The 11,474-nt window shown below is 38.0% G+C and overlaps 1 protein-coding gene across 3 annotated transcripts in view; it reads right to left on the bottom strand.

The window, feature by feature from the left end:
• Window positions 1-11,474, bottom strand: part of LOC111150121 (phospholipase D1) — a 154,372-nt gene that overhangs the window by 71,109 nt on the left and 71,789 nt on the right. For all 3 annotated transcript variants that reach the window (XM_022507491.1, XM_022507500.1, XM_022507508.1), the window contains exon 12: window positions 4,362-4,443. In XM_022507491.1, coding sequence (XP_022363199.1) covers window positions 4,362-4,443 — 82 coding nt within the window. The remainder of the gene's footprint in view (window positions 1-4,361; window positions 4,444-11,474) is intronic.

Below are 11,474 nucleotides of genomic sequence, written 5' to 3'. Positions count from 1 at the left end.
AAAAGAAAAGAAAAGAAAAGAAAAGAAAAGAAAAGAAAAGAAAAGAAAAGAAAATAGAAAAGAAATAGAAAAGAAAAAAGGACTGATGTTAATTCTGTAATTTAAGAACCATACATCTGAAGCATCCAGTGTTTTACTAATGCCTTTTCATGACCCTAGGGGAAATGACTTTTTGCTTAGAGAGGAGGAAGAAAAGTATTAATAAGGCAGGTAGAAAAATGGATGGCTTGTAGTGGACTTGTGATGCCATGTTGCTTATCTCTGCTGAAGTCATGTAACCGAAAGATTAGCAGAATACACTTCACGGTGTAAACACAGAATAAACTTCGTGAAACTCGAATTTTACAAGATGAAAGTTCTGTTCACTTTTCTAATTAGTGTTGAATCAAGTAAACCAGACACAGTACTAGACACAGTAGGAATTTTTTAGGAGCTTTACATATATAAAATACATGTAATGACAATAAAAAATAAGAATTTTTTATAGTTAAAGTCAAAAGAGACTTTTTTGAGCCAGTGTTTTCTCTAATTCGTCAAGATACTGTGGTCACAATGTTTTCTAAATGCTGCCAAGTTTGTCCACTGCTTCAAGATAGCCTAACTTACGCATCCCCAAGACAATCCCAATTTTATCAGGACTTCTGCAGAGAGTATAGTAGTTTGGGAAAATGAAAAGTAAAAGACAAAAAAAAAAATCATACCCTCATCACTCAAATGTAAGCAAAGTGAAAGAGCACAAACGCTCCTATGCTTTTTTTCTTTTTTTGAACCACTTCTATTTGAAGCATTGTTCTCAAGGTTGAAGACACATTCTTCCCTTCCCAGACATGCCCCTCTAGCCCACAACTTTGGTAAGACCCTGTTTGATTTTTCTGGGTGAAGAACTGATTATTTGTCTCATTTGACAATCCCAGACATCTTTCCCTCCTAATGATCACTAATTGCAGCTCTAGAATGTGTCTTTTGGTCTAGGACAGAAAGAAACTGCCTGACAACAAAATCCCACCTGAGGACCTAAACCCTTTTCAGTAAGTCTCTGGGTTGCTGCACTTGAAGATTCTTTTGATGCAGATCCCATTAGCAAAATCACAGGTTTCCAGGGTTGAAATATACACACTGGATACAGGAATACAGTTGCCGTAACTATGATGCAACTAAGCTCTTGGGGCAAGGGCAGAACATGCAGACCTGTGGGAAACCCTGGGATGCCGACTTCAGCTGTAATCAGTCTGTAAGTCAAGGCTGCCTTATACTATTTTAAATTATAACACTGCTTATCAAAAGGCCAAAGAAATGGGAAAATACCAACTTGGCTATCACCAGAGAAACAAAATATTGTATTTCTTCCCTAAAAATGGCAATTATAAGAGATGTTTGCCTATGTATCTGCTATGAGGCAGAGACACTGCCCCCAAATCTACACAATGAGATAGAAGGAAAAGGTCTTTATTTAACTATTTCTCCCCCCAGATCTACAAAATGAGATAGAAGGAAAAAGTCTTTATTTTAATCAGCCTTGTGGACCTCCAGGACCCATTAATGTAAGAATAAATGTTATTTCAACCAAGTACTTTGTGAAGGCAGTGGGTTTCAGAAACTAAATTATTTATGTGAAACAGCGTTTATAAATAGAAAATGTCAATTTAGAATGATCGGGGAGGTAAAAATTTATGACCAAAATAATGTGGTGTAGCTAGATTAAGGAAGAGCGATTCTGCCAAGTGAACCATAGGAAATTTGTATTTAATAATATTACTATTTCCGCAAGAAATCTTTTAAAATCATTATGTACAATTTAAAAATTTCAAGTTTCATGAAGCAGATGAAATTGAAAGGAAGCACTATTTTCATGCAATAATATTTACTTGGCCACAGTGTTCACCTAAGACCTCTCCAGGGTTTGTGGGCCATAAAAGCAAAGACAACCCAGGCTAGTGATAGAAAAGTAAACTGGCTAGTAGCCTAAGGAGAAAGCAAACACAGGAGAGCTAACATGACATAGAGGGCCAGGCCTGCAGGATCTACTTCCTGAGCCCTGCTGGGGCATTTACTAGCTTTCTGGAGTTTACTCAGATGTCCCCTAGGCACCTCGCACTCAAGTCAGCTAGAATGTAGCTCCTGGGCCTGAGTTCTCCCCACTTCCTCCCCCTGCCAGATTCACCTTCCTCACACACCACCTTGATCGGATCATCCCTCCTCTACCAGGCTCATTCCCCAGTAGTTCCCCACTTTCTTCCATAAAGTCCAAACCACTGTCGTGGCTCACAAAGCCTCTACATCTGGCTGCCACTGCCTTTCCCACTTGATCCCCCCCCATCCCACTTAAGCTAACACTCAGCTATAATCAACCTTGTCACTCTACTGTCGCTGACAAAGCTTTCAGAATCCCTGTCTCCAGAATGTTTCCTCACCACATTTTCTACACCTAGAAACTTCCTCCTGTCATTTCAAACTTTTTTCGCCCATTCTAAATGCCTTAAATGCCTCATATTGTGAGGGGCTTCCCTGTTAGAGCTACCCAATGGTCTCCCTCCTGCCTTTGAATCTTGGCACTGCCTCTGTACCCACCTGACTCTTGTGTAGATAGAGTTTTAAGCTCTTTCTGGTCAGGAATCATGTCTTTTATTTATATACATCCCCATATGATAAGCCAAGTGCCCTGCACATAGAAGGCACTCAGCAAATACGTGTTGATTGAAACCTACAGCGGTGAAGTGTTTGATAGTTACCTTGAAAAGAGGATTTACTAGTATGGTTGACTATTGGTAGGCAAGGCTGGAACAACTTAACTAAAATGGGATCTTGAGGACGCCTGGGAAAGATGCCATTTCACATAGAGAAACATGGAGAAAGTTACAGTCCATTCCATATATAGAAATAAGTTTGGTAAGGCTAGGACTGAACCAAGTCTTTCAGCAAGCCCTCCATGGGCAGGGATGGAATCCTATTCACACATATGGCACCTTTAGTAATTAGTGTAGAACTTGGCTCATAGGAGACATTCAGTAACTGTATGCAACGTTATTTAAGGAATATGCAAATAATGCTTTTCAGGACCAGAATTTCCAATCTTGTGACCGGAATGCTATCGAGACAATGAATTACACTTGCCAGGAAAATGATGGTGTTTGGCAGTACACGTGTCTGAAATAAAGCTTCTTTTTCCACCAATATTTGCAGTGAGATCTTACTGTATCTATGGATACTCTCAGAAATCTTAAAGCAAAGGCACAGGGAAAAGACACTGAAAGAAGGGAGATGTGTGAGTGGGGAAAGGAATAGGGGAATGTGGGGAATGGAAAAGAAGAAATGGGTCACGGTTCTAAGAGAAACAGAAAAATGCTATCCCCTATTACCCAGGATCTACAAATCATGCTAGCATGTTTAATGATAGAATAAAAAAGATTAAGACAATATCAAAAAATAGTAACAAGTCCAGCACTTCCTAACTTGGACATGACTAATAATAAATCCAGATCTAGGGGTGCCTGGGTGGCTCAGTGGGTTAAAGCCTCTGCCTTCAGCTCAGGTCATGATCCCAGGATCCTGGGATCGAGCCCCACTTCAGGCTCTCTGCTTGGCGGGGAGCCTGCTTCCCTTCCTCTCTCTCTCTCTCTCTGCCTACTTGTGATCTGTCTGTCAAATAAATAAATAAAATCTTAAAAAAAAATAAATCCAGATCTATTCTAATTCAACTTTGTTTAACATGGTTGGGAGACAACTACATAATAACAAGCATTAGAAATATGGATGTAAATAGTTATTTGTGAGCTTATACTGCTTCAGTTACTGACTTTAGACCAAAAACAATACACTCAGTGCTCACCCAGAATCTACACAGTCAACTGGAGAAGAAATAATTTCCCATTTTTACCACGAACTGTCCCCAAACTGGGACCAAAGCAACAACCAATTCTTAATGTCCTTCCTCTTCAATGCTCTTCTACATTAGCTTGGCCCCATCTGACTGAAATAATTCTCTTCATGACTTTATCTTTTGCTCAAATGGCAGAATAATGAATAGAATAAAATGCTGCATTTCATTTCACCCTTTATTATTCCATAATAAAACCTTGTTACAGGGGTTTTTTTGCCTATAAAATTAACTGCCCATAACTGATGAAAAATCAGAAATTAGAGTTCCTAATATAATCCATGCTGTGAATTAGGCTAAAATATTTATGTAGTCTAGAGTAACAGGGAAAAACCAGAGTGAAAAAAACTTGAAAACAAGTATTCTACTTCGGTCAAACTCTAAAGAAAAATGTTGTCCTTATGTGTGAAGGGCTTTGAAAAAGAAAGACATTTCAGAGACAACAAACATTTTAAAAATTACATCAGCGTATGTTTGGAATACACACTGCTTTTCGTTTGAGAATGCAGTCCAACCTCCAACGATTTCCTTCAACCACCGGGCGTTTCAGGAAGATTTCTGGACTCAACCTGAAACCGGAGAAGCAAGAGTTTAAGAAACTAAAACAAAATATAAAGTTCCAATTGTGTCGCAGGAAACAAAGGCAATTTTAGCCCAAACGCCATCACCCACCTCCAGTGTGGCGGGTCATTCAAAGTTCTGCTATGAGTTCACATATAACTTCACCTGGGAACAAGAGCCATGAGCCATAAAAAAAGAAAAAAAAAAGCCTTCTAGCTTTCTCTCACGTACAGATACATACACATATGTGGATACTGTTGATGACCTGGCCAACAGCCATTCTCCAGCTTCTTTCTTCAGTTGGAACCTCAGCCTAACTCCTACTCTACCCTGTGAATATTCTACAAGACTTGCTTCCCCAGACTCCTGTGGGCCCAGAGCATGATGTGACCCAATCCTGGACAATAAGACATACCAGAAGGTACACGTGGGGTTAATGGGCAAGTATTTCCTCTTTGATTTCTGCCTTACACACACACACACACACACACACACACACACAAAACAGGGAAAGTAGCAGTAGGACAGATGTTGCATGTGGATATGCTTTTTATATCATATCCAATATGGACAGCCATATTGAAATTCCAAGGGGAAGACCAGAACTCTGAAATCACTAGACCATTTCACCAACTTCAGGACTGCCTAACTGTGGCTTTCTTACTAAAGGAAACAAATAAATTCTCACTCTTGAAGCCACACTTGGTTGAGCATTTTGTTCATCCAAACCAAGAGTATTCTAACTGACAAATATAAACCCTGACTTCCTATACCAGCAAGGGGTGTCCACAGGACCCCATGGCTTTCTGAGCCGGGAAGAAGGCAGGTTTACTGATAGAGGAGATTTTTGCAATCTAAGAATGAACCCCTGGGCTCTTCTCTTTAGTGCTACAGGCAGCTAAGAGTACAGTACAGTCATTATTTTCCCCTTTGGGGTTGAGCTCTAAAGTCAGTATCTGAGGTAAACCTGTATGTGATGTAACTCCTCTATAACAAGGAAAAACAAACAAACAAAATGAAAAACAAAGAAAACTGTAGGGCATCTGAGTACAAAAGTGACACAAAGGTAATCTATGTCCAAACAAAGAAACAAAAATGCAGCAATTGATAACCAAGGATTGAAAATGAATTAAAAAGACATCTGTTTTAGGTAGAAAAAATACATTGCTGTACAACACAACGTGTGTTCGCTGAAGGTGAAAGATATCCGGTAATATATAGATACTTGCAATTTTTTAAAGATTTATTTATTTGAGAGAGAGAGAGAGAGCTGTAGAAGGGGGCGGGGCAACAGGAGAGGGAAAGAATCCTCTAGCAGACTCCCCACTGTGCGCAGAGCCCCACATGGGGTTTGATCTCAACCCTGAGATCATGACCTGAGCTGAAATCAAAAGTCGGACCTTCAAATGACTGAGCCACCCAGGTGCCCCTTGTACACATTAATTGTAAAGTCAGAAATCTTCCATTTGGGTGGCAATTTTAATGCTATACTGAGCAATTAATTCTTTATCATTCTTTATTTAATCTATGAGCACTGTGTACACTATACTGTCACTTTTGCACTCTAAATTAAATATGTAAGTATTTACATTGCATACACCTCACTATTTGCCTATTTCCTTATTTATGTTCTCCAGTATGTGTTTCCTTTAGGTCCTTTATCTTTGTGGTTTTATTTTTCTCTAATGGAATGAAATAGAGCATGAAAAGATTTTGGAAATTTCTTTAGCTCTTTGAAACCCTGCTGGTCTGACGTGCTTGGAGGACTCCCTAACAAGGCAGTATCCAGTCCAGAATTCTACAGGCTTTAATCCTCGTACAGTCTACTCTTGCTCTTCTAAATCTGGCATTTCAGCAGATAAGGTTTTCTTGTCTTTCTTTCTTCCTTTTTTTTTTTTTAAGATTTATTTATTTTAGAGAGAGAGAGAGAGAGCATAGGAAGCAGGGGCAGAGAGAAAGAGAGAGAGAGAGAGAATCTCAAGCAGACTCCCCACTGAGCACCGAGAGGCAGGGCTGGATCTCACAACCTGAGATCATGACCTGAGCTGAAATCGAGTCGGCCGTTCAACCAACTCAGCCACTCAGATGCCCTACAGTTTTCTTTGTTTTTCAAAGCAACCTTGCATTCTTTGGATAACCTCACTCTGTCATCATCTATTATCCTTCTCATAAGTTGTGGTGTTTTTTAAATTCTGAATTCAATTTTTAATAGACAAGGTTGCTTTAAAAGTTGAAAAATCAATCAATACAATTCACCACATTAACAGAAAAAAAAATAAAACGATCAATTCAATGGATGCAGAAAAAGTTTTGACAAAATTCAATACCATTTTTTTTAAAGATTTTTTATTTATTTATTTGACAGACAGAGATCACAAGTAGGCAGAGAGGCAGGCAGAGAGAGAGAGGTGGAGGCAGGCTCCCCGCGGAGCAGAGAGCCCGATGCGGGGCTCGATCCCAGGACACTGGGATCATGACCTGAGCTGAAGGCAGAGGCCTAACCCACTGAGCCACCCAGGTGCCCCAATTCAATACCATTCTTAACAAAAACTCTCAAATCATAGGTATAGGCAGAAAGGAATTTCCTCAACATAATGAAAGGCACCTATAAGAAATCTAACTAAAGGGGCGCCTGGGTGGCTCAGTGGGTTAGGCCTCTGCCTTCGGCTCAGGTCATGATCCCAGGATCCCAGCACATCAGGCTCTCTGATCAACGAGGAGCCTGCTTCCCCCTCTCTCTCTGCCTACTTGTGATCTCTCTCTGTGTCAAATAAATAAATAAAATCTTAAAAAAAAAAAAAAAAGAAACCTAACTAAAGTGTAATACAACAAACTGAATGCTGAAAACACTGAGATTTCTCCCAACACTGAGAACAGGGCATAGACATCCATTCTCATCACTGCTGTTCAGCACTTTACTGATGGTCCCAGCCAAAACAATAGGGCAATAACATAAAATAGAAGGTATACAGATTAGGAAGGGAAAAGCGAAACTGTCATTATTCATACATCACACGATCATCTATGGAGAAAACTCGAAGTCATCTACAATGAAGCTACTAGTACTAATAAGTGAACTAAGCAAAGTTGCAGTATGTAAGCTCAATATTAAAAAATCAGTTGTATTTCCATACACCAGCGTGAAAAATCAGAACATAAAGTTTTAAAAAATACCATTTATAGTAACGTTAAAAAAATATTATGTGATAAATAACAAAACGTAGGCAAGACCTATACAGTAGCACCCCCTGATCCGTGGGGCATGCATTCCAAGACCCTTAGTGGACGCCTGAAACTACAGATAGTACCAAACCTTGTATGACTATCTTACATATACTCTGTTTTCCCCCATACACACATTCCAATGATAAAGTTTAATTTACAAATTAGGGACAGTAGGAAATAAACAATACTAATAAAATAGAGCAACTATAATAACTGTAATAAAACTGTAATAAAAAATAAAATAAATAAAATCATAAATAAAACTGTAATTTATTTTATGTGAATGTGGTCTCTCTCTCCCAAAATATCTTATTATACCGTAGTCACCCTTCTTCTTGTGATAATGGGAGATGATAAAATGCCTACATGATAAGATAAAGTGAGATGAATGATGTAGGCATTGTGATGTAGCTTTAGGCAGATTACTACTCACCCTCTGACAACAGGTCAGAAAGAGGATTGTCTGCTTCCAGACTGCGGTTGACCTCAGCTAACTGACACTACAGAAAGCAAAACCATACATGAAGTGGGACTATTGCGTATATAAAGTATAAAATATTGTTGAAAAAAATCAAGTAAGATCTAAATAAATGGAGAGATATATGGTGTTCATGAATTCAGGAAGAACATAGTTTAATGTACCATCTAACCAATGGGGACTTTACCATTTTTCCCCCATCTGATTCATCAGCCTGAAGGGAAAACCTAGCAACAGGCATTGGCATTCGTAGCGAGAACTCAAGTAGAAGTCCTCTGCTTCAGGCTTGAGAAGAAAGAATGGTATCTTCTGGCAGTGATGGGGTGGCAGCAAGGGGCTCACAGGCACCAGAAACACTGAGCGATTGGAACTTTGATCTCCAACTAGAAGAGCTGTGATTCCGAGAGGACACTGTAAATATTTATTGCTTGGCTCTGGACACAAACATCATTGCAGAAAGCACATAGTAGAGTGGGGAAAATAAAGTGCCACATTTCTAGTTAGAGGACTGAAAAAAAACAAAACAAAACAAAAAAACTACATGAAACCCAAAAGTAGTGGAGAGATCATGGAGAAAGCAGAGCTCAGGAAAGCAACCCTATAAAGTTGTTTATGAACTTCTAGCTCACTCCCATGCTGCCCTTGCATGGATTTGATCCTAAACATTATATCAAAGTTTGAGAACTGAACTAAGGATTAGACTACTGCCAAGGGATGAAAAAACATTCACCATGCAAATGGAAGTCAAACAAACAAACAAACAAAATAAGCCAGAGTAGCAGTCCTTATATCAGACAAAATAGACTTTAAAATAAAGACTATAGTAAGGAACAAAGAAGGGCAATACATAATAAAGGGATCACCAGTTTGAATCAGTAATCAAAAAACTACTAAGAAATGAACATCCAGGACTAGAAGGATTCATAAGTAAACTTTACCAAACATTTAAAAAAGAGGTAATATCTATTCTCTTCAAACTATTCCCAAAAACAAAAGAGGAAGGAAAGCTTTCAAATATATTCTATGAGGCCAGGATTACCCTGATACCAAAACCAGACAAAAGACCCACTAAAAATGAGAACTGGAAGCCAATATCCCTAAAGAAGAGAGATGCAAAAATCCTCAACAAAATATTAATAAACCCAAATCTAACAATACATTACAAAAAATCATTTGCCATAATCAAGTGGGACTTATTCCAAGGATGCAAGGATGGATCAATATTTGCAATCAGTTATCATTATATACCACATTAACAAGAGAAGAGATAAAAACCATATGGTCATTTCAATAGATGCAGGAAAGCATTTGACAAGATTCAATATTAATTCTTGATAAAAACTGTCAATAAAGTAGGTTTAGATGGAACACACCTCAACATAATAAAGGCCATCTACGAAAACCCCACAACTAACATCAAACTCAATGGCAAAAAACTGAGAGCTTTTCCTTTAAGATCAGGAACAACATAAATATGTCTCCTCTCACTACTTTTATTAAACATAGACTGGAACTCCTAGCCACAGCAATCAGACAAGAAAACAAAGTAGAAGGCAAACAAATCAGTAAAGAAGATGTAAAATATTCACTACTTGCTGATGACAAGATACTATAAATAGAAAACCCTAAAGACTCTATTAAAAAACTACTAGAACTGATAAAACGAATTCCATCAAGTCATAGGATACAAAATCAATGTACAGAAATCTGGTGCATTTCTATACACTAATAATGAAGCAGCAGAAAGAGAAATTAAGAAAACAATTCCATTTACAACTGCACCAAAAGTAATAAAACACCAAGGAATAAATTTAATCAAAGAGGTGAAAGATTTGTACTCCGAAAACTGTAAAACATCGGTAAGAGAAATTCCAAGATGACACAAAGAAATGGAAATACATACCATACTCATGGACTGGAAGATCAAATATTGTTAAAAAGTCTACACTACCCAAAGATTTAATGTAACTTGTATCAAAATATCATCAGCATTTTTCACAGAGCTAGAACAAACAATCCTAAAATTTGTATGGAACCACAAAAGACCCCAAATAGCTAAAGCAACACTGAAAAAGGAAAACAAAACTAGAAGTATCACAATTCCCAACCTCAAGTTATAAAGCTGTAGTAATCAAAACAGTATGGTACTGGCACAAAAACAGACACATAGATCAAGAGAAGAGTAGAAGACGACCCAGAAATAAACCCAGAATTTTATGGTCAATTAATATCTGACAAAGCAGAAAAGAATATGCAATGGGAAAAAGTCTCTTTAACAAATGGTGTTGGGAAAAGTGGGCAACTACATGCAAAAGAATGAAACTGGACCACTTTCTTACACCAAAAACAAAACAAAACAAAACAAAACAAAACAAAACAAACAAAACACAACAACCTCAAAATGGATTAAAGTGGGCTAAATGTGAGACCCAAAACCATAAAAATCCTAGAAGAGAACACAGGTAGTAATTTCTTTAACATTGGCCCTAGCAATATTTTTCTAAATAGGTCTCCTGAGGCAAGGGAAATAAAAACAGAAATAAACTATTGGGACTACCTCAAAATAAAAAGCTTCTGCAACTGGTCTTAATCCACACCAGCAGGTGGAGCTGCAGTTACAGTTACAGCAGCTCCCCACCGAAGCCCTGCAGGAAGGCAGGTGTTTGTATTTCAGACTGATGCACCTAATCCAGAGCTCCTTACAGGTACAGATGCAGCAGGTGTAACAGTTGTACTAATTACATGTACCTATTAAGATTGAGAACTTCCAGTTGGCTATTATGTAAATAATGAATAAACCAAGACAGAATGAAGGGAAAATCTGCCAGTAAAACCAGACTAAGGAGTATTTTGGGTCAAAGGAATATTTTGGTACCTAATCCTTGAGTCATGAGATTTCACAGTATTTGGGAAGATAAAACAGAAAAACTGGAAGATGTAGAGAGAAGTAATCCAAATCTACAATCACTTCTTTCAACAGATGCATTACCTTCCGCATCAAAGGGATGGTCCATGTCAGAAAATTCACTAAACGGCATTTTAGAATCCCATATGACCTCCATGTGACGACCTGCCTTCCGTTTTGTACAAATTAAGCTATTAAAATACACACAGCTGTTTCTCTGAAATTCCATCAGAACACAGTCAAGACACAATAAAGAATTTCTTTTAAAAAATCCTATAGAAAGTTTGTAAGAAAACCAGTACTTGGGTAAATTGTAAAATGTAAATACAACAATTTTTAAGTAAAAAACAATCAAAACAAAAACCCTAAAAGGCAACCTACTGAATGGGAGAAGATATTTACATATGACATATCTGATGATAAGGGTTTAT

The sequence above is a fragment of the Enhydra lutris genome, unplaced genomic scaffold (assembly GCF_002288905.1).
Source record: "Enhydra lutris kenyoni isolate GAN:26980312 unplaced genomic scaffold, ASM228890v2 scaffoldscaffold2, whole genome shotgun sequence".
In the NCBI taxonomy this organism is placed as follows: Eukaryota; Metazoa; Chordata; class Mammalia; order Carnivora; family Mustelidae; genus Enhydra; species Enhydra lutris.
Note: the sequence above shows the minus strand (reverse complement) of the source record. Positions and strands in the feature narration are given on the sequence as shown.